Source organism: Danio aesculapii, chromosome 15, assembly GCF_903798145.1.
Source record: "Danio aesculapii chromosome 15, fDanAes4.1, whole genome shotgun sequence".
Lineage (NCBI taxonomy): Eukaryota > Metazoa > Chordata > Actinopteri > Cypriniformes > Danionidae > Danio > Danio aesculapii.
Window position 1 is genome coordinate 10,696,528 of NC_079449.1, and position 24,216 is coordinate 10,720,743.

At 37.0% G+C, this 24,216-nt stretch overlaps 1 protein-coding gene across 3 annotated transcripts in view; it reads right to left on the bottom strand.

Annotated features, from left to right (window-relative positions):
- Window positions 1-871: 871 nt before the first annotated feature.
- The window catches only part of stim1a (stromal interaction molecule 1a), a 78,483-nt gene continuing 55,138 nt past the window's right edge, over window positions 872-24,216 (bottom strand). Inside the window, exons 8-14 of one of the 3 annotated variants that reach the window (XM_056473185.1) lie at window positions 19,324-19,501; window positions 12,008-12,175; window positions 11,820-11,920; window positions 8,943-9,172; window positions 8,117-8,197; window positions 5,898-6,276; window positions 872-3,498 (exon numbers count right to left, since the gene is read on the bottom strand). In XM_056473185.1, coding sequence (XP_056329160.1) covers window positions 2,982-3,498; window positions 5,898-6,276; window positions 8,117-8,197; window positions 8,943-9,172; window positions 11,820-11,920; window positions 12,008-12,175; window positions 19,324-19,501 — 1,654 coding nt within the window. In that variant the 3' untranslated portion in view covers window positions 872-2,981. The remainder of the gene's footprint in view (window positions 3,499-5,897; window positions 6,277-8,116; window positions 8,198-8,942; window positions 9,173-11,819; window positions 11,921-12,007; window positions 12,176-19,323; window positions 19,502-24,216) is intronic. The other 2 variants (XM_056473183.1, XM_056473182.1) reach the window with 2 other exon arrangements.

Genomic DNA, 24,216 nt, shown 5'->3' on the forward strand with positions numbered 1-24,216 from the left:
CTCATAGTTAAATAGAAACTGAGGCGTATAACTGCAAAAAGGTCCACATTTTGAGAAAAAAAAACCCACCAGGCTGGCCACAGGCCTGTAATTAAAAGGACAGATTCTGGACCTTTTGGCCGTGGGGGGTGGACTATGGATAAAACAGAACATCTATTGACATGATAGATTGATAGATAGATAGATAGATAGATAGATAGATAGATAGATAGATAGATAGATAGATAGATAGATAGATAGATAGATAGATAGATAGATAGATAGATAGATAGATAGATAGATAGATAGATAGATAGATAGATAGATAGATAGATAGATAGATAGATAGATAGATAGATAGATAGATAGATAGATAGATAGATAGATAGATAGCACACAATATAGAGAGGGGGTAAAACTGGTAAAATGATACAGAACTATGGATAGAACGCAAAATAAAAATACAGAATGATAGACAGACAGAGAGACATAGACAGATAGAAAAATGATTGAAAAATATGGATGGATAGAACAGAGCTATGGATGGAATGCAATATAAAAATGAATAAAACTAATATAATGATACAGAACTATAGATAAAACAATATATAAAGACAGAATTATAGACAGACAGATAAAATCAAAGATGTGTAGAACAGAATTATGGAAGGAACACAATATATAAAGATGAATGTATAAAACTGATAGAATAACACAAAACTATAGATATAACTGGATGGATGGATGGACAAAACTGATAATATTATAGGCAACTAGATAGAGCACAATATATAAAGACATACTGATCAATAGATTGATCAATGGATCAATGGATAGATAAACACTATAATTCTTTGAGACAAAACCTCAACTGAAATAATGGAAATCTCGCTCTTTTTAAAACATTTTTATTGCTTTCATGCAGGAGTGCCATAAAATTTGAAGACTACAGTTTTGAACATTACAGAAGATGCAAAATTTTCATAGTTTGCTTTGTTTCTCCACTTCTGTCTGTACAGTATAGGCATAAATAGCTCAAACGGAGAAGTGAGCAGGAATAAGCAGGGGCACAAGAGTCCAAAACAGCTCCCGTCCATGTTGGAGAGAACTGATGTTGAGAACATGCATCAACACAGTGATGTGCAGTTTACTGGAGCGGACTGACACGGCGCGCACACTGACAAAAGAGCTTCTTCGTGCAAAAGAGGTGCAGATGAAACAAATACATCCGCGTAGTTTTATACCTTTTGTTTATAGACATTTTGATGTGGTCTTGTACATCTTACACCAAAGAAATGACAGAGAAGAAACCGGTGATGTTTCGTGCAGCGCTGCTTTGGTTTGCCTCCAGGTTAGTTGATACATCTGACCTTCATAGGCTGTGGGGAAATGAACGAATAAAATGCATAGTGACGTTCCTCACCGAGTCTTTTTATCCTAAACAGCTCTCATTTCAGAAAGTGTGCTTTTAGTTTCTTGATGAACATCATGTAAACCCCAAGAAGAACAGAGAGTGGATTCCACTTCCTCTGAAAATGCACAGTGGTAAAATCCGTCTGCTAGAACATCGGACCATTTCAAGAGCAGTCACTCCATTATTACAGCAGTTATGAGTGGTTTAAGCTGCTTTAAAATGATAGAAAAGAGCACCTGTAGGAACAAATCAACACGAACAAATATTTCCAAGCCCTCTATCTCTCTCAAACAAGTGAGAAGAGCAAATGTAGACTATTCCACAACGGTTTGGACAATCTAGATCTTTGTAGCAAGTCTGCTTAAGATCAGACGTCGAATCATTGGTCTTACAAAACTCAAATCTAAGCTTTTGGACGTTTCTAAATGTTCTGGACTGATTTAGTCTGGCACTTTGAATACAAAACAAGATCTAATGAAGCTGTAGTTATTTGGTTTCATTCGAATGAAGTGAAACAGAAAGTTCTATTCGGAGCTTAAATGATGTCATTATAAAAAGCCAGCAGACGATAGGGCGAGGAAATGTTCCAAAACATTCATGTGCATATTAAAAATCACCTTGGAGTCACTAAATAAAGGGTGCCCAAATGCTGTCCTGGAGAATCGGTGTCCTGCATATTTTTGTTCCAACCCTAATAAGACACACCTGAACCAGCTAATCAAGCTCTTTCTAGGTATACTAGAAACTTCCTGGCAGCTGTGTTGAAGAAAGTTGGAGCTAAACTATGCAGGACACCAGCCCTCCAAGACCGAGCACCCCTATAATAAATGATTTGGAATGATCAACAATGATCAAATAATCTAATCACTTAATCCCTCTACACCCCAAAAAATCCCTGAAGCCTTGGAGATACTTTCAGCGTCTTGTTTCGTGTAAACGTTTTAGTGCGTGTTCCAGCATATTCTAAATCATGTTTTACAAAACCGATACATTAACATTCAGAAATAGTGCAACTTATTTGAGGGGAGTTTCACACTTATAGATCAGCCCTTTTACAGATTCTGAGACCATCGACGAACACTGACCAAAGAGTACCGTTGACTATTCATTTGAACTTCGAAGACAAAGGAGTGTTGCTGATTGAAACTGAAGAACCAAGCTATTCGGTGTTTTAAGCGAAGGGGAACGAGAATCAAGCAAACATCTAGGAGCATTCAAAGTTCAATCAAACAAAGGCGAAGACATGCAAACTGATACAAGGATTATACAAGGAAAGCAAAGTCCATCAGATTCCTTTGAAAGTCTGGCACTATCTCCTGCTGAATAAATAGCGAGTTACATTCCCCCAAAAAAGGTCCAACCCATTTCCCACTGGTGTATAGTTACAACCCACATCCCCAAATCGTGCTTGTTCCAAAGTGTTCCTCTGAAAAAGGAAACGTTTCTATAAGGATCTTGGAAAGGTGTTCGGACTCGAAAGGTAACTTCTGGGAAAAAAAAAAAGTAAATCAAAACATTTATAATCAATGATACAACAAAAAGAAATGTACGGGGAGAAAAAAAAAACCTAAGCAATTGTCCAGTTGTCTTATTTCTTCTGTTTTTTGAAGATCTTGAAAGTGTGTTTCTTGCGACTGGCAGCAGAGTCCGTGTCTTCACCTGTAGAGCCGCTGTCCTCCTCTAGGGGACTCTTTTTGGCTGAAATCTGGGGTATGCGGTTTCCAGCCTTGCCCCCAGTCAGTCCAGTGGGTGACGGCGTGTCGGGTTCAGTGGAGTTGGGGCTTAAGGAGCGTGATGATTCCGACATGGACATTGCTGCTTGCGAGCCATGGATCTCGCTCATACTGGCGGATTTCTCGATGCCATACAACTTCTTCATTAATATGGGACTATCGGGAACTCCATCAGGAGATGGTCCCCCATCGTGAACTCGGTTTCCTCCATTGTGGGTGTGAGACTGGGCTCCCTCTTCAGAACGAGATTGGGGGCCATGCAGGAGTGAAGTGGGCTTTGCAGGGAATCCTTTGGAACTGTAGGACAGGCGTAGCTGTTCGCCGGTCTGAGATATACACAAGGATGAATCTGAATCGGAGCGATTCAAGTCCCTGTGAAGGAAACACTGAAATTAGCATCAAGGAATGTGTGAGATGTCTAGGCAATCCAGGTTAATGTGTGGAAACTAAACTGCTATTTGAATTCAACCCACTGAACTCAATTATAAAGCTCCATCCGAAATCACTTCTCCAGTAGTAGGTGCTACATTAAAATGTAAACTTACGACACAACTGTTAGAAAAGAATGTCTTATATAGTATGAATGCGAGTTGTATGAATGGAATTTGAATGCAGTACCCATCATTATTTTACCCACGTGATTTGTATCACTTCACTCCCATTCGTCAAATCTCTCACAAGGCCTCATGGGATAGTAAAGTGTCCACTGGATGCGGGTACTTCTGGCCTACTGATTTTCAAATACTATGAATTCGGACACAACTCGGCTCACATATGGCCCGTTTCCACGGAGTGGTATGGTTCGGTACGCTTTTATGGCCATTTCCACTGTCAAAGGGTACCTAAAAGCGAACCGCACCGTACCACTTTTTGGTCACCCTTTGCAAAAGGTACCTAGCACGAAAAAAAGGTAGAGCAAGATGGGCAGCTGAACGCTATTGGTTTACAGAAATGCGTCACTCGTAGAAGCAGGAGAATGAAAACAAAGGAAGCGCCATTTTTTAATACACAGCCAAGACATTACACTGTAATGATATATACATATAATAACAAGCCACGGTTGACCCAAGCTCAAACAAACCTTGTTGTCGTCTTGATGAACAGCCACAAAGGCAAGAAGAACAAAATCTGCCGTGTCTTGTTGTTGTTTTTTTACGAGCCTGTCTAAAAGTACAAGCGGTTTCACTTTCTCCAGAGAGCTCGCCATGCGTCTATATTTACAATAACGAACTTCTTGAGCTCATATTAATAATGTGCTCGTGATCATTGAAGCGCTTCTAATATCAGATCCTTTCAGAAACGGATAAACGCGAGAGTGAAGTGTGAAAAAACTAAATGCAGCAAATGATGTTTTCTGCAATCTAAAACATGAACAAACTGCCATGTTTAACCATTGTCATCGCCTTTTGGACTATTATGAACCTGAAATGACGGAATTACTTTCTAACAAGAGGTTACATGTGTTGCTGAAGACTAAGGACACTTATGAGAGGTTTGCACTTAATGTGGGCTACATTTTTAACCCATGTTTTTTAACCCAAATAAATACTAAATGTAGAATGTGTGTAGTTTTTCTGAAATTGCAAACATATCGGAGACTGTAAGAGTCTGTATGTGTTCATATATGCTACATTTATTTATTTATATAATCGCAGACATTACAGTAGGCAATTTCGCATCATTGATCTGCAGTTACAATCAAATCATGTTCAAAGAAAGGTTGGTAATGAACATTTATACACAAGAATTTATGCGTATAAAGCATCTGTTTTGTGAGAAGTGCTTCTAATAAGATATGTGAACGATCTCCTTGAACGATTTCCTTGAGTATAAACGACGTCGTCTGAAACCTTCTGTAGTACACCACGCCCACCAAAATGGTACCCTTTTGGCAGTGGAAACGCAAGCTTGATAAAAGTGACCCGTATCATACTGTACTGTACCTCTCAGTGGAAACGGGCCAATACTGTTTATCACATACTATATAGTAGGGAAGTATGCAATTTCGGACACAGCTTAACTCTTCCAAACTGAAGCACAACATGCTAAGGTTAAACTACCTAAAGCTATAGAGGTGCAAGCTATGCATAGTACTATACATAAAAGTAGTCCAATTCTGCTCTTAGAGGGACAACCTTCTGACAGTTTAACTTCAACCCAAAAGACACATCTGGAGCAGCCAATGATGGCCTTCCAGATTACTAGAAACTTATGGGAAAATATGTTGGTGCAGGACTGAGCTGGACTCTGAAGCAAGGTGATCCTCGAAACTTCTGGACTGTACACCTAACACAATGACACCCAAAACTAGGGGTGATCAATCCTGCTCACCAACCCCCCCCCAAAAAAAACACACATTACCCAGCTAATCAAGGTCTTCTGGAGTACCAGAAACATTCAATTTGAAGCTAAAACAAGGCTTTTCAATTACAGTCCCACAGGGGGCTAACCACCAAACACACGTTGGATTTGAAGAACATTAATAACAGGTATAATGCTGACCCTCTGGGAGCAGAACTAGACTTTCCTGCCCACCATGGTAAATTCAGTGGACATGCAGGTTTGAGAGTGTTTCAAGTTAAGTTAAGGGTGCAAGAAAGTTACATGGTTAAGTTGCAAGCTGTCATAACTATAGTGAGTATAGCCAATCACCACAAAAACTGCATAAGTCACCAAAAAGTAAAGTGTGAAGAACACAGTTCTGTTAAGTGTTTCGGACAAGTCCCACGACCATGCTAGGTGAGAAGCACAAAGCAAGCACAACATAATACCCATGGCTGCCACAACGGCGGGGACGCTCTGGGCTGGCATCATAGGGGAGGTCTGGGATGGTGTCCATGGGCTGGAAATGTGAAGAGTGATAGTGGGATGCATGAGGTGCAACGGAAGAGGAGTGGGGAACGTGGGATGAGGAGGCAGAGTAGATAGCAGGATGGGACATGGCTGAGGAAAGTGGAGGCAGTCCAAGAGCTTCGAACTGCCCAAAGGATTGGCTGCGCGCCTGGCGCATCGCCGTCCTAGGCCTGGATGAGTATAAGCTACCCTCCCCATCTTGCCCACCAAGTGCAAGACAACTCTCTACCAACCTCTGCGAACCCAGAGCCATCTGCGGGTCAATGTGACGCTGCCGGAGTGACATCATACTGGGAGCTGTAGGGAAACAAAACAACAAGGTCACTCAGTGAAGCCATTTCAAGCATGCACACATTGAAATAACACTGGGTGATGGGTGGCAGGCTGGAGAAGGTGAAGAAACTGAGACTCAGGTGGGTGCTAATTAGGAAAAATATACAGGTGTCTACAGGCGCAATGACTTTTCCCAGAAAAAGGTGCATAAGGGAAGTTGTGAACAGGCTTAGACTCCAAGCGACCCATTCATCCATTTCTTGATGTTGTATTTCCTGTTTCTACTAGAATTGCTTTGGGTGACAAATATCTAACTCTACAAATACAATTCAAAAGATTGATCAAAAGACAATTAAGTGTTTATAAAACTTCAATATGAGTTAAATGAAGCTCATAACTAATTCTATCCATAATGCAATGTATTTTAGAGCAGTACAGAATATTAGTAGATAAAAAAAACATCAGTGCTTCCCACAGGTTTGAAATATACTTGCGATGGTAGCCGGATTGAAACACACCTGTTACCCACATCACATAAATAGTTAATTATATGCAATAAACAAAACATGATTTCATTTTTAATAATAATTGTATTTATTATGACAGTGTTTCTTTTCAATGGGTTAACGAAAAAAAAAGACTTAAAAAAGACTGCATAAAAAAGAAATACTTTTATGCTATTCAGGAGCCACGTGCACCCACTGACAAGTAAAATCTGCTTCTCTCTCTCTCTCTCTCTCAAATTCAAAGCAATCTTGAATGCCAAAGCATTTTATAGATGCATTTAAAATAGCCCATGTAATATTTTAGCATTATCAAATAATTAAAATAATCAGCAAATGAGAAATATATGACAGAAAAGTGAATAAAAACAGACAATATCTCTAAAAATGATCATAATTGCAAGATTAAAATTTGTAGATTTTTATAAATAAGGCAAATGTGTTGATTAACCATTACAAATGGTGTCCATAGATTTTGCAGCCAGTTTAGATGTCATTTCGTCCTCTCTGAGTACATAGTAAAGTTGTTCTGAGTCGTTTAGATTAATGAATCTATTATTTACTTTTTCTCTCGGTATCGCGGCTGTGCGTGCGCTGTAAAAGAGTAATGCAAAAACGCATATGAGCTTTAGAAAGTGAAAGCAAAAGTTGAATTCCGGACATTTTAGGAGATTTAGAAACCCAAGCCAGACAAATTTTTTAAGTCCCAAAAAATGCACGTCCCTGTGGGTCTGAAGAGCATGTGAGACTGTCTATGCGATTAATGACAGGTCTCGCAGGCACGGAACGTAACTGGTAAACGAGAGAAGATTTTCGACTACTTAATCGATCGTGGATGTTTATTAAATTGAGCAGATACAAGATATGTAAAAGGATGGTAATAATAGTAAAAAAGTGTCACTAAATATACTTGAACGGCCGTTAACATACCTGGGTGGCCATGTGTGGGAAGCACTGAACATTATATACATTTTTATGGAATGTTACAAAAATATATCTTCAGAAAGAACATTTGCTACTTAATTATTTATAGTAAGAGCAAAAATGAAAAAAAATTACAGAAAAATATAAAACAGTATCTCATAAGAATAAACACGCATGTCTGATATATTTTTAGTGATATCCTATACACAAATCTGACGAAAACAATAAGAGCCATTTTAGAGTAAGCCATTTCACAGCTATGGAGAAGAACAAGACTGAGAGGTGTAGACTGGGAGCGTTTCTTTCGGACCCGTTTCCCTTTGCAGTAACTAGGGGTTACGGGCAGCACGCTGCTTTAAATGAAAGTCGTTTGGTTCGAGGAAACAAGAGGAAGTGAGAGGAGTGTTAGGGGTAGAGGGCATGGTAGTTTAGCCCACCAGAGTTCTTCCAAAACGACTGGCAATCCGAATTCAAAGACCAGAGATCGCTTGCTCGACGGCCCATTAGCCATGCTGCATCTGGAGAGGGTAAGGGGCAAGGGTAGGGTGCGACTGTTAATCATTTTACTTCCAACACAAAGCTACAGACAAAACAGCTTTTTTGGTAAAGCTTTTACTCATTAAAATAAAACACTTCAAGGATGAGTGTAAATCCCTGAGCCAACTAATCTTCAAAGAGTAGAGTTCCTACCGAAAATAAAGCAAATATTGTAGAAGGAGAGAGATCAGGAATACAAATATCAAATTGAATATATTTTACCCAATAAACACCAATTTTATTTTGTGCTTCGTACCTGAGAAGACAACTACTTTGTGGTTTCTTTCAGCTTATTTCAATACATTTTTTTTTCACAAATTCAGATGAAGCATTACAACAACTCTAATTTCAACTCATGGGCCCATTTCTTTAGCTCTACGCCAAAGCTCAATTTTAATACAAACCGTAAAAAAAAAAAAAAAAAAGATATGTACAAAGAGTGCATAGCTGCTATTTCAAAAACACATCACAACAATGCATGGTGATGATCCTGAAGTACTCTCTTCTGTGCAATACAGACCTGTAGATGGGGTGGGAAAAATATTCCAGCAGAAAGAGAAAATATGAAATGTGCAAACACACTTTAGTAGCTTACTCACAGATGGAATGGAAAAAACAAGCAAACTAAGGACTACAGATTTTTGGATTTGGTCAAATTGCATTGAGGTCTTTGCTGGGGTTTGACTGACCGGGACTGATCCCTATCGCTGTCCGACAAGTCCTTACATTGAAGTGTTCCAGGTGGCACAATGTCCTCATCCATGTCATCCATGTCGTCGGACATGAAGTGCTGGGGTGTCCCGCGGCCGCCCATGAAGCTGGGGTCCAGGTTGAGGGCTGACGCCAGAGAGGGCAAGCCTGGGTTATGGACCAGCGTGAAGCCTGTTAAGAGCTCAATCTGCTGCCAGCGATGGAGTCTCTCTCTCAGGGCTGCCGTTACCTCACCTAAAGCTTGCCTGGAGTCAAGGATATACAGAGGAGATCAACATTAGAGAACAATCTAGAGCAGGGGTGTGTGGAGGGCTGGTGTCCTTGAGAGTATAGCTCCAACCCTAATCAAACACACCTGAACCAGCTAATCAAGCTCTTACTAGATATACAAGAATCTTCCTGGCAGGTGTGTTGAAGGAAGTTGGAGCTAAACTCAACAGAACACCGGCCCTCCAGGACCAAGTTTGGACACCCCTGATTTAGAGTTTCCTAATCTGCTTAAAGAAAGAGAGAGCACTTTGATTCTATTGCCATATCAGCTTCTCTGGCTAGGTTATGGCAAAAAAAACAAGTTTACCACATTTTATAAATATTATTTATAAATATTTTCTGTAATTATAAAAATATTTTAACAATAAAAAGTCATCAACAGCAAATAATACACAAATATTAACAATAATAATAATAATAATAATAATAATAATAATAATAATAATAATAATAATAATAATAATATATATAAAAATCTAAAACTTGAAAATTGTACAATTTTGGAAGGATTCACATTTAAAAATATTTCATTTAAAGTCTCTCCAGATAAAAATCATCGTCTGATAACATTAAAAACAGGGCAGTATATGTTTTACAGTTGAGTTTCTGTTCTGCTTAAAGGGATAGTTCACGCAAAAAAATGAAAATTCAATCATCCTTCCTTTAGTTGTCACAAACCTGTTTGAGTTTCTTCATTCTGTTGAACACAAAAGATTATATTTTGGAAAATGTTGTAAAACCTGTAACCCTTGACTTCCAAAGTATTTGTTTTTCCTACTGTGGAAGCAAACGGTTATCGGTTTCTAACATTCTTCAAAATATCTTCATTTGAGTATAACAGAAACAGGAAATGCACAAAGGGTTGGAACCACTTGAGGGCGAGTAAATAGTGATTAACTTTTAATTTTTGGGTTAACTCTGTCTTTAAGTTATCCAAACAAGACTAAACGAGCAGTTTTTAAACATTGTTATTGAGTAACATATCCAGAAGCATGGTACACAAAAGCTAGAAAAGCTAAATTAGAGAATACATTCAGATTTCTCCCAGTTTGTGGTGTTAATTTGTAATTACACGTAATTAAACAATATCTTCGTTCTTCACAATATCTTCTTTTGTGTTCAACAGAACAAAAAGAAAACTCAAACTGGTCTGCAACAAGTCATGGGTGAGTAAATGGAGGAATTTTCATTTTTGGGTAAATTATACCTTTAAGAGAAAATAGACTGATGGCCGCAGCACTGACTGAACCTTCAGCAGTAGAACGAATCAAGGGCCGAGACTAGCATTTGCTGAGGAGCAGAGAAATGCTCTAAAGCAGTGTTTCCCAACCCTGTTCCTGGAGGCACACCAACAGTACATATTTTGGATGTCTCCCTTTTCTGACCCATTAACTTCAGGTGTTGGAGTCTCCTCTGATGTTATGATAAGTTGATTCAGGTGTGTTTGATTAGGGAGAGGTTGAAAATGTGTACTGTTGGTGTGCCTTCAGGAACAGGGTTGGGAAACACTGCTCTAAAGTACACTTTCAAGACTAATTCAAATTTGTTTGGGAATTTTTGGGGTCGAACATAATTACCTGACATTAAACTTAAACACAAAGTATGTGTGTGTGTCAAGCAGTAAATGAAAAGAGAAGTCAGTCATAGTTTTGGGTTGTTTTATACAGGTACATGGCAAAGAGAATGAAGATTACATTATTTTAGAAATCATAAAATATCTATTAAAAAATTGTCCGGTGCAAAGATTAATCGCATCCAAAATAAAAGTAAATTTTTTATATAATATATATATATATATGTGTGCACTGTGTATTTTTTTGTTTTGTTTTTGCACATATGAATACACATGCATGCATATAATTGAGAAAATGTTTATTCGTATTTAGAAAGAATATATATGTATACAACAAATTATATATACATTTAAATATCTATGTGACAAAAATATATTTAATATATTTATTTGTATAGTTTGTTTTAATTGATGTGTTTGTATCACATATTCACATATACATAATAAAAATATATAAAATACACAGACATATATGTTGCCAAAACAAACTAGGGCTGCATGATATTGGAAAAATCTGACAATGTGATATTTTATTTCGCTGTGATATACACTGCGAAATTAATATCTTTTTACCAGATGATTTAAATATCTCTATTTGAAAAGACTTCATTCATTTAGATGGACTAGGATGATCAAGTCTTTTTCTACACAGTGCCTCTGCATAAAAAATAACAAATTACAAGCAAAAATAAATAAATAAACAGTGCTTTATGGTTTTCTGGGGTACAGAAATTAAACAATCAAATGTAAAATAACATGGTCACCATTGTATAAATAATTACAAAATAAGAATATTTAATAATATATATTTTTATATTTAATAAACAATCTCATCCTGCGATGTGACTATTGCAGATACACACATTGCAATTTCGATGCACAAATATCGTTCAGCCCTAAAACAAAGGTTTATTTTTGATGTGATTATGTGCAATTAATCCTTGCCCAGCACTAAGAATAATTGTTGTCTAACTTTGAGCTCTTAATGTACAAAAAAATGTATAAACTATGTTTTTGTTTTTAAGTTAGTCATTGAAAACATGACTTACTTGGCTGCAAGTATTTTGTGATCCACATCATCCAGCGAAGAACTGTGAGCCACATGGAACGTCCCGAATAAAGTATTTCTCTTCTTTTTAATCTTTTCTGCCTATGAAATCATGTCACATTTGTTTGAAAAGAAAATTTATATTATAATATTTATAATATATTATGTATCTCCGAAAACGCTGCTCACCCCTTCTTTGGCCACCTGCAGCTGTCTCTCTGCGTTCTGCTTCTTGATGTTGTAGTACTGCACCTCCACCTCGTGAGTGAGCTGCAGCCATTTCTGCAGAGCTTCAGGAGGAGACCAGCTGCTGCGGGACTCCAGCTCCTTCTCTGCCTTCTTCAGAGCCATCCGCACCTGCAGCAGGCGCCAGAGACATGTCACATCAGAACACAACACAGCAGAGAATGAAAGAGAGTATATACCTGTATACAGTCGAAGTCAAAATTATTAGCCCTCCTGTGATTTTCTTTTTCCAAGCATTTCCCAAATGATATTTAACAAAGCAAGGAATTTTTCACAGTATTTCCTACAATATTTTTCTTCTGGAGAAAGTCTTATTTGTTTTATTTTGGCTAGAATAAATGCAGTTTAAAAAATTTTAAACACCATTTTAAGGTCAAAATTATTAGCCCCCTTAAGCGCTATGTTTTTTTCCGATTGCCTACAGAACAAACCAGTGTTATACAATGACTTGCCTAATTATACTTACTTGCCTAATTAACCTAGTTAAGCCTTAAAATGTTACTTTAAGCTGAATACTAGTATCTTGAAAAATAAGTTAAGTTTTGTCATCAATATTTTACTGTCATCATGGGAAACATAAAAGAAATCAGTTATTAAAACTATTATGTTTAGAAATGTGTTGAAAAAAATCTTTCTGTTAAACAGAAACATATACAGGGGGGCTAATAATTCTGACTTTAACTGTATATTAATTAGAACTAATTAAATACTATGTCAAGTACTTACTAAGGCAAAATTATTATCCCTCCTGTGTAATTATAATTATTTTAAAAATATATTTTCCAAGTGCTGTTTAAGGTTCAGAAGATTTTTTTCCCACATCTTTTTTTTAAATATAATACTAATTACTAATTTTTGTAAATTAATTTATTTTGTCTTTCCTATGATGGCAGTATGAAATATTCCTTTTCTCTTTCGGCTTACTCCCTTTATCAATCCTTTTCTCTTTCGGCTTACTCCCTTTATCAATCTGGAGTCACCACAGCAAAATGAACTGCAAAATTATCCAGCATATGTTTTACGCAGCGGATGCCCTTCCAGCTGCAACCCATCACAGGGAAACATCCAAACACTAGTATGAAATATTTCACTAGTTATTTTGTGAGATACTAGCTTAAAGTGCAATTTAAAGGATTAACTAGTTTAATTGGGTTAAGTAGGCAAGTTAGGTTAATTAGGCAAGTTATTCGACAACAGTTGTTTGTTTTATAGACAATCGGGGAAAAAAAAAACATTCTTATTGGGCTAAAAATACTGACCTTAAAAATTGCTTTAAAAATATCAAAAACTGCTTTTATTCCAGACAAACGAAAAGATGAACAATCTGTTAAACAACACTTGGGAAATATATATAAAAAAAGAATAAAAAAAAACAACAACTTATATATGCAAAACAGGAGTGTAAAAATAAAAAGTGCGACCATTACTTTAGTTTCACTGTATTACAACAGTTAGTGGCATGGTGGCTCAGTGGTTAGCACTGTCGCCTCAAAGCAAGAAGATCGCTGGTTTGAGTCCTGGCTGGGTCAGCTGGCATTTCTGTGTGGAGTTTGCATGTTCTCCCCGTGTTGGTCTGGGTTTCCTCCTGGTGCTCTGGTTTCCCCACACAATCCAAAGACATGCGGTATAGGTGAATTGAAAAAGCTAAATTGGCTGTAGTATACGAGTGTGAATGTGAGTGTGTATGGGTGTTTCCCAGGGCTGGGTTGCAGCCGGAAGTGCATTGGCTGTGTAAAACATATGCTGGGTGGAGTTGGCGGACCATTCTGCTGCAGCGACCCCAGATGAATAGAGACTAAGCCGAAGGAAAATGAATGAACAAGTGATTGAATGTACAGTACCACTATAGTACCACATACTGTAACTAGTATATTAAATGTTCTTAAATGTTTATTTTTGTATTTCTTTGTAACATTTTATATAACATTACTACAATCTTAACATTTTAGTTTAGTTGTACAAGTACATCAAGATAAACTGTTGAGAGCTTAAAATATTTCTGATACATTTTATTTCAGTTTACACATTTTATTTCAGTTTACACATTTTATTTCCAGTTTTTCTGATTTATTGATTACACTTTTTATGGTTTCGTTTTAGTTGGTAATTAAAACCATGTCACATAAAACCATAAATGCCAGAAAACAAACATTTCAGTGAAGCAACACAGCAGAGAATCAATGAGTAAACATTAACATATTCATTTTCATTCGGTTTAGTCCCTTTATTTATCAGAGGTCGCCACAGCGGAATGAACCGCCAACTTCTCAGCATATGTTTTACACAGCGGATGCCTTTCCAGCTGCAAGCTGGTACTGAGAAACACCATACACACTCATACACTATGGCCAATTTAGCTTATTCAATTCACCTATAGCACATGTCTTTGGACTGTGGGGGAAACCCAAGCCAACACAGGGAGTACATGCAAACTCCACACAGAAATGCCAGCTGGGATTCGAACCGGCAACCTTCTTGCTGTGAGGCGACAGTGCTAACCACTGAGCCATCGTGATGCCCTAATATATTAACGCTTTTTATTAAAAAAAAATCTGATTTTTATAAAATCAGTAAATGCCAGAAAACAAACCTGATGTTATGAGCCCGAAATTGCAAGATAGTATTTTAACCTTTCAGCCTCTTCTATTTATCCCACAATTTGCATATGCGATTATGACAATTAGCTTATTTACATGACTCATGAATGACTCATTTGGCAAGCTAATGAGAATAAACAACATAAATTACATCACCTAAAACCCTTTTGTTGCAACAAGATGCAAATTAATAAGCCACAAATCGGCTTCGCACCCCAACCTAACCTAACTAAGATAAACACAATTAACAAACTCCCCCATTACAGAGGCAAATAAACAGATCTCATCCACTAAGGGCTTTTGGGAGTGGGCTGAGGGGTCGGAGAGATAAAAGACCCCTTTTCTTTTGGAACGGCACTAATGAGCTTCAAACCTACAGAGATTTGCACCACTCTCTGACCCAGAATACCCAATCAGCACCAGGGTTTTAATAGGCCAACATAGGCTGCCTGTGCAGAGTAGAAATAAATAAATCATCCAATTCTATTTAGATTATTTATATGCCACTTGTGGATTTCATACACATTATCTAAGCAAACTGAAACCAAATACTATGACAGATGTTACTGCTTCACCTGTCAATGACATATTGGAGCCTATTACAATAATAAGATCAGGTTCAATCACTGCTTTTCTTACAGATCTCAAGCGCTAAATATGAAGTTCACCCACAATGTGCAGTAAGTGACCCTTTTTTCTTTTGTATGTTCTTTTGTTTTTTTATTTCAGCTGAAAAAATGAACGTCAATGGGCCGTTTGAGGGTCAAAAGAGCCATTATATCAAAACTTAATTATAATCACGGCTTCTGACAATACACTGGGGTCTTATTAAGTGAAACTGAACATAATTTTACAACAATACCCCCCTTGCACATCATGATGCAACATTATCAAGCAACTTGCGCATTAGTCAAGTCATTAGGCAACTGGTGCACCAGATTCACCCATTATGAACGGTTCTCCAAGGCTGTAGATTAAAGGTAATAATTTTGTAAATATACAGATATATATATTTTAGTACACCAAAATTAATATATTAGGGAAAATATATTAAATAATAGTTTAATAAACGGGTCAAATCAAGAGAAATGTATAACATTTTGTTGAAATTGTAGTCAATAATTAATACATTAATAATAATAATAATTTTTTTGCAATAACCTGTTTGAATTAAAATGTATTTCCTTTCGATTTCCAAAGATGTTAGGTGATCAAACTCTAATTTTATAGCTATAACTGTTTATTAAAACACAGTATTTTACACATTTTAAGCGCACCAAAGTGATTGTCTATATTCACAGGCAAATGGATCCAAATATTACTCATTTGCATACTTAATTTTTCTGGGCACTACATGTTTAATATAGTAATTATTTAAGATTTATTTTTTGGACAAAACATCACTCAACTTCACTTAAATGTAAATCACCAGTTTCAGCTTGATATTTTTTAAGTGTTCGGTCACACTTTATTTTGATGGCCCGTTTGTTGAATTTAAGTGACATTGCAATTAATTCTCATTAGATTACAAGTAGACTGTTTGTTAGGTTGAGGTTAGTATAAGTTGACATGTACTTGCAAAGTTTCGTATAGTCAGTTAAATGTCTGTTGAAGGAGCAGTATCAGCAGATATTAAGCAGACAGCCTACTAATACTCAAATGGACGATCAAAATAAAGTGTTACCTAATGCTCAACTGAATATAAAAAAGTAACCCACTTCCATGACCTGAGGGTGATTAAATGAACACAACATTTTCATTTTTTGGTGAGCTATTCCTTCAGCAACATCCCTGTAGTAATTACTCTGATATAGTAGTCCAAGACATGCAGGAGCTCTGGACACTGATCCTCGGAGATACTCAAAGATGTCATCCTCATGATTTCCTGTACTGATAAAGTCTAAGATCATCTTGCTATCATTTTAAAATGAGCTTAAACAACACAATTCTTGAGGTTTTCTGGGACAACTTAATGATCAATCCACTAAAATTTGTAAAAACTAATACGTTAACTTGTAAGTTAATAATAAGTTACCTAATAAGTTACTTTTTTCATGTTGTCCCTACACAAGTCGATTGTGTGGAACCAAGCATTTTTTTACAATATATCCACTAGGGTTAGGCGATGTCGACCAGTTTGGCATTGTTCGATATCTAATGTGAAACATCGCGATGGATGATGGGATCGACATCGTAGGCAGCGAATTAATTATTTATGAATAATTAATAATTCATAATGAACTATTTGCAGCCTACCGTTTCAACTACCTGACCCGCATGGTCTTTGTTTTACCCACATAAATTACCACCTGTCAATCCCTTTTTCCGCATGACTCTGGCACGTATAGGCAGAGTGATCTGTGCCACTATAATGTCGTCAACAAACTTGGTTGGCAAAAAAGGTGCACAACAAACAGCAACCAACCAACAGTATCTATGGTTTTCGCTAAAAGTACTAAGTACAAGTGTGAAAGCGAAAGATTGAAGCAGTGTACTGACGCTGTGACACGTTACCTGATAGATTCAAAAGACAGAAGAGTCATTAGATAGAGACAAGGTTAATTAAATATCACATTTAACAACTATAAGTGGTACATCCTTGATAAACTGTCCGATGTGCACTGCTCTCTGGGGTTTTATGCTCAAAGAACCTGCTGACTGCTGGAGCTCAGATGTGCACATATCCTGAAGTGCATGACAGAGTCTCTCTGTGTATGTGTGGTCATGTTATGTGTGTTTGGACGGAGATCTGTTCAGAAATGCTAGGTAAAACGCCAGTGTGGACGTGGATCATATTTGGTCTAAAAAGGCATTTTAAAACTAAGACGTATTAGTGAGAATGGGGCCTAAATGTGTAATTTCGCGAGCTGGATGCTGCTGCGACGGGGTGCCGACTCAGCAGCGGGATGTCTATCGGCCATCGACGATGGCATCGTCTATCAACCCAACCCTAATATCCACACATAATGATCTTTATATACAGTGAAGCCCAAAATTATTCATAGTATGGCTGAAAAAAAAAATCATAATCACGATTATTCAAAACGATATACAGGTGAAGTCAAAATTATTCGCCCTCCTGTGAATTTTTTTATTTATAAATATTTTCCAAATGATGTTTAACAGAGGAAATTTTATACAGTATTTCCTATATTATTTTTTCTTTTGGAGAAAGGCTTATTTGTTTTATTTCAGCTAGAATTAAAGAAGTTTTTAATATTTTGAAACCTATTTTAATAGCTCAATATTATTAGCCCCCTTTAAGCAATATATATTTTGATTGTCTGCAGAAGAAACTACTGTTATACAAGGACTTGACTAATTACACTAATTAAGCCTTTAAATGTCACTTTAAGCTGAATATTAGTATCTTGAAAAATATCTAGTAAAATATTATGTACTGTCATCACGGCAAAGATATAAAAAATCAGTTATTCGAAATGAGTTATTAAATCTGTTATGTTTAAACTGTGCTTTAAGCATCTTCACTGTCAGAAAAATTTTTTAGCTACACCAGTCCTTCAGTCAAGAGCAGTGAGGGATTTTCTCCTTTTGTTGTTTGATTACTAATAAAAACAGGCGGCAGCAGGATTATTGCGCACTGTCACTTTAAGAATAGTGCAGCTCTGATATGGTTTCTCTTTCACATGTCTTTTGATTCTCAACTTGTTTGTTTATTACAGAAATGAGGGTTAATATGGAAAATCACTTAACACTGCACTCTGACACAAATGTGCATGTATTTGACTATTAAAGCGCTTAGGATGGCGTTAGATGTGTGTGCTCTGCTCATCTCTGAGCTTGTCCGAGGCTAAGCACGGCGCGCACACACACAAAAGCATGTGCTCTTTCGCGCTTTTAAAAATATGAATGATTCCGATTGTATATCAATGAATGATGCGCATCCCGTGCTGCAAAAGTTACATTACAGTACATGCTTTAAGTCATTTTCACGTGGAACTGAGCTTTGCAGAGCAACAAATGTGTACAACTGGAAAGGGGGCAGTATATGATGGAATAATCATTTATCTCGATTAATGGTTTTTCATAATCGTTAATAGCCAAAAGCGAAATCGAAACCGGATTTTTGGTTAATTGCACAGCCCTAATTCATACTCCTTGGGCTTGACAGTGTATATACACAGTGCTCAACATAAGTACACCGCAATTTTGAAAATGAATATTTGTATTCATTTCTCAGTAAATACAGGTAATATATTTTGGTGCATTTGAACAAAACAATTAGATTTATTTTCAATAAATAAATCTGATTTATTTATTAAAATAATATTTTAGTCAGTAAACATCTTTAGAAATAGAAAAAAAATACATTTAAGTTCATGCGAAATACTGGATAATAAAATTACAAACTACAAAATTTCAACAAAATTTTATGCAGTTTTTGTTTTTCTTGAATTCTGCCCTTTTTAAATTTATTTCATATGATTCCCTAACATATACATTTGGGTGTACTGATTGTGGACCGTTCTCATAAGTTATTTTGTTAGATATGCTCCAGATTTGGCTTCAGCACTGACTAATCTAATGTAGATGCACAAATATAACATTGTAAAGCTTCCTATAGAACATATTCACTTAAGAGATCTGTGAGGGGTGTACTTGTATATGTCGAGCACTATATATATTTTTAGGTGACTTTACCTGGTCCAGTTCCTCCTCTGCATATTTCTGTCGGCTCAGCTCGTTCTCAGTTCCCTCTCGGAGCTCCTTCAGTCTTTGCGCCTCCTGTTTGGCAGTGTTGATCTCGTCCCTCAGCTTCTGCTCCAGGTTCACCTTCTCCACCTCCACAGACCGGTGCTCTTCCTGAGCGATCTGCAGCCTGAGAGGAGACAATATAAACAGAAAATAAGTCACAGAAAACCCCAGTCATACTCAACCAGCACAAATTGGTTTTAAGAGAATTATTTTGACTGACCCCCATGCATTAGTAAAGAAATAGCCAGCAGGGTTTTAAAAAAAAATAACTTTATCAGTACGTCCACCAATACTACTAGGCTCTAAACTAACAGAGCCCGCTTTAGGATGTTACATAAAGCAAGTAATGATCCAAGCAATGTCTTGCAAATTTTCTGACCATAAAATAAGTCATAATTGTGCATTTATATTTTTTATTTTTATATTTATAATTGCTAATTTCCAGGATCAATTTACATGGCCAGGCTGTTACAGACCAATTCCAGCGATATGGATGTGGCATTAGCAAACTTAAAACCTAAGTTCACAGAGAAAGTACAGTATATGTTAACATTTTATTGAAACATCTGTTTACATTTTCCCAAACAGACTTATGGGAATCAGAAAAATATTTTATTAATCGATACATATTTTAGATTTTAAATGAGGAAAATAAACATGCGTTATAGATGTGACCAAAAAATTGTGTGTAAGTTTATAGTATACAACATACTTAGTCAAAATTCTGTGATTTAAACCACATAACCTAAAAGAAATAATGCTAAACAAAAGGATGAGAGTTGGCTCTCTATAGAACAAAAAATGATAGATTTTATTTTAAATTGGCATTTCTGTGACTTTGGTAAATCAAATATAATTGTTTGAAAACACTGACAGAGACATTTTTGAGGATTTTAACAGTAATGAAAAATATAAACCTAGACAAAAAACTATTTTTTTAAACTATTTTGGTGAAAACTTTATTTTTTCATGGTTCAGGTTGACATTTCTATGGGATTCCTAAAACTTTGGTTATTCGTGACAATGCAAAACGTTGGTTTCAATGATGCCAGCAGTGAAAATCTGGAGCTGTGGAGAATGTATAACATGTATTGTTCTCTGATGAGTCCATCTTCACTGTCTTTCCTACATCTGGGAGAGTTACGGTGTGGAGAAGCTCCAAAGTCACATGCAAGGTTCATTCATGCGCTGTTAGCATCACTAATGTCATGGATTGAATTCCTTGGGAATCCATAAGCTGATTTAATGTGGACCTTGAATATAATGTAAGCCACATTGGATGAAAGCATCTGCCAAGTTAGTCCTATTGAACTTATGACCAAACAACAAATATTTATGAAGGTTTATGTATCCTGTTTAGATCAATGCTCTCATTCATTCATTTTCATCCGCTTTTCGGGGGCCGGGTCATGGGGGCAGCAGTCTCAGAAGAGAACCCCAGACTTCCCTCTCCCCAGACACTTCCTCTAGCTCCTCAGGGGGGGGATCACGAGGCATTCCCAGGCCAGCCAAGAGACATAGTCCCTCCAGTGTGTCCTGGGTCTTCCCCGAGGGCTCCTCCCAGTGGGACATGCCTGGAACACCTCCCTAGATAGGTGTCCAGGAGGCATCCGAAACAGATGCCCAAGCCACTTCAGCTGACTTCTCTCAATGTGGAGGAGCAGCGGCTCTACTCCGAGCTCTTCCCAGATGACAGAGCTCCTCACCCTATCTATAAGGGTGCGCCCTGCCACCCTGTGAAGGAAACTGCTTGTATTTGAGATCTTGTCCTTTCGGTCATGACCCAAAGCTCATGACCATAGGTGAGAGTAGGAATGTAGATTGACTGGTAAATTGAGAGCTTTGTCTTTTGGCTCAGCTCCTTCTTTATCACAATGCAAATAACAGATATGACATCCTATGGTCCCTGAACCAGACCCATCCAGCCCAAGGCTGCGCATAGAATTTCTGTTCATAAAAATTGCCGGAGTCCAACATGCACCAGAAACAAGTCTGACTTACTGCCGGCAATGTGAACCAAACTCCTGCTCTGTTCATGCAGGGATGAGACAGCCCTTAACAGAGCGCCTCTAAGCCCAAACTCCCAAAGCATCCTCCACAGAATGCCACAAGGGACACCGTGGAATGCCTACTCCAACTCCACAAAACACATGTGGACTGGTTGGGCATACTCCCATGAACCCTCGAGCACCCTGGTGAGGGTATAGAGCTGGTTCAATGTACCACGGACTGGACGAAAACCGCATTATTCCTCCTGGGTTCTGGGTTCAACTATCGGCCGGATCCTCCTCTCCAGTACCCTGTCCAGTAGAACAGTATCAATGTTCTGATGACCTTAATATCAACATAATAACAGTGGAAATTTTAGAAAAAAACAAACACATGGATTGTATTGTATTTTTTTTTGTTTTATTCAGCAATATAAAAATTATTAAAATATATAGTGAACTGTATATAAAAAATAAACCTTTATCTAAAGCTTCATTTCAATTCATTTCTATTCAAATTTTTTATTTGCAAGTGTGAAATGTTCAGCATGTGCGAACTTACTAGCATGAATAACTGGAGCAGGTTTATGCACTTAGTCAATCATATGACGTCTCAGTCCATTTGTACCAATTAAACTGCATGTCTACCGCTGAGCAACAAGCCACATGAGATGCAGGGATTAAGATGCTAAAATAAAACATGACTGATGACAGGAAATTGAGGCATGCTTGATAAAATTCCGGTCGGACAAACAGCGCAGATAAGCTTTCAGAAGTGAAATCACAGTAGAGCCTTTAACCCAGCGGTGCTCTTATTAGCTCCGGGGTCAGTGAGACATGGCTGAAGGTTCTTAAAGGGTCAACACTTTACATAGCACATCATATCATATATCACGTCAAGAAGGAAAAATAAAAGTATAGCAATAACTTAATATTAAAAGAAATCTTATGACATGAGCAATTCTGAAAACAGAATGTGCTAAAATTATATATGCCTGTCAGAGTGTGCCTCAATCTCTGCCTCGGCTGCGTCAGATAAACAGCACAGTGACAGAAATGAAGGAAACAGATCTCGTGTAACGCTTGTGAGAAATACTACAGTAAAAACTTTACCAATGATTATTTTGATGTATTTGTTGTGGAGTTGCAACGATGAGTCACACACAATGACACAAACACACAGCGCGCACGTTTAACTTTGCACAACAAATGTGACAGGATACACGTTAATATCCACTGGTGTATGGATATCCGTTATGTTAAAGTACTAAATTAACATGATTTAATGTCCACAAACTGGGATTGAAGCGTCTTCTTTTATAATTGTACTGACATGTGGCTGTGGTGATAAAGACGGTAAATCACTGTAATTCATTACAAACATGCACCGTTTTAAAAACATTTTAAACTTGTGAAACTCATTGTTGATCACATTTGATGATGATTGATGATCACAGAGCTGAACAGATCTTTTAATCCCAGTTGCTTTGCGCACATCCTGTTGATGTGATTATACATGTTACTACAGTGAGATGTTAATACAGGGCTGTCAATCAAATCGGTGGGTGGGGAAACCCTACGTCACGTTGTGGTGGGCCTCAAACTAGGAGAGATTTGGATCGTATTTTAACGTCAGGAAATTGAAGAGAGAAAAAAAAAAAAGAGACTTATTGTCTTTAAATCTGAATCAGAATCAGCTTTATTGCCAACTGTGCTTCACACACACAAGGAATTTGTTTTGGCTACAGAAGCTTCCAGTGTACATAAAGTAACAAGGGACAACACAAAATAAATATGAAAAAAAAAAAAAAAGATGATAACATTAAACAGATGCGGTTAGTCAAGAAACCTGGATGTTGAGTTGTATGTACAGATTGTTATAAATATACAGGTTATAAGGTGCTGTGTACAAGTGCGTATGAGAAAGTATTGCACATATTTATTGCAGAGTAGGGGAATAACTACAGTATGACTGTGGACACACTATACCTACACACAGTTCTGTCCAAACAGCTCTCAAAAAGATGATTTTCATCATAGTTGCCCTTTAAGATCTCTTGAAAAATTAGTACACTGAAGGTTGGGGGAAAATATTGAAATACATTTGTAATAAACAGGAAAAATCTAATTTAGTTGACACAAATCAAGTTTTTTATTTTTTGCCATAACTTAAATTTAAATGAATATTTTTTTCTATTTCTTAAGATGATCAGTGACCAAACTCTTACTCTAATGAATATAAATGATTAATAAAATGGTTTTGTCTAAATGCATTAAAATATATTGGCTATATTCACTGAGAAATGGACAAAGCATTAATTTTCATAAGGGGCGTACTCATTTATGCTGAGCACTACATATGTACTAATAATTATTTTATTTTTTTTTAATTAGATAATGTAAATAAAATGAAAAATAATACATAAAGTCAAAATGTATACAAATATACATATATATTTAACAACTGGCTGACTTATTGATCTGGCTAGTGTGGTCAAATTACAAATTTGTGTAGAATGCTAAAGAAAGTTTTTGTGTAGAAAAAAAAAAAAAAAAAAAAAACGAGAGTCCCGTCAGGTCATCATAAATATCCACTAAAAACCATCCATTAGCAATACAAAAGCTTTTAAGATTAAGAAGCCACATAATCCTTCATGTGGGCATTATACGCTTGCGTGTCCATGCAGCTTCATTAGAAATGACGTTCACAGAAAACTGACTGCAAAAGCAGGGTGTGGCCTAAAAAAATAATGTCATCACCAGGAAAGGGGAGCGAAAACACAGACAACCAAAACTGAGCTACGACGGGATTAATGATTTTTCCAGACAGCAGAGAGAGGAACCGCAGGGC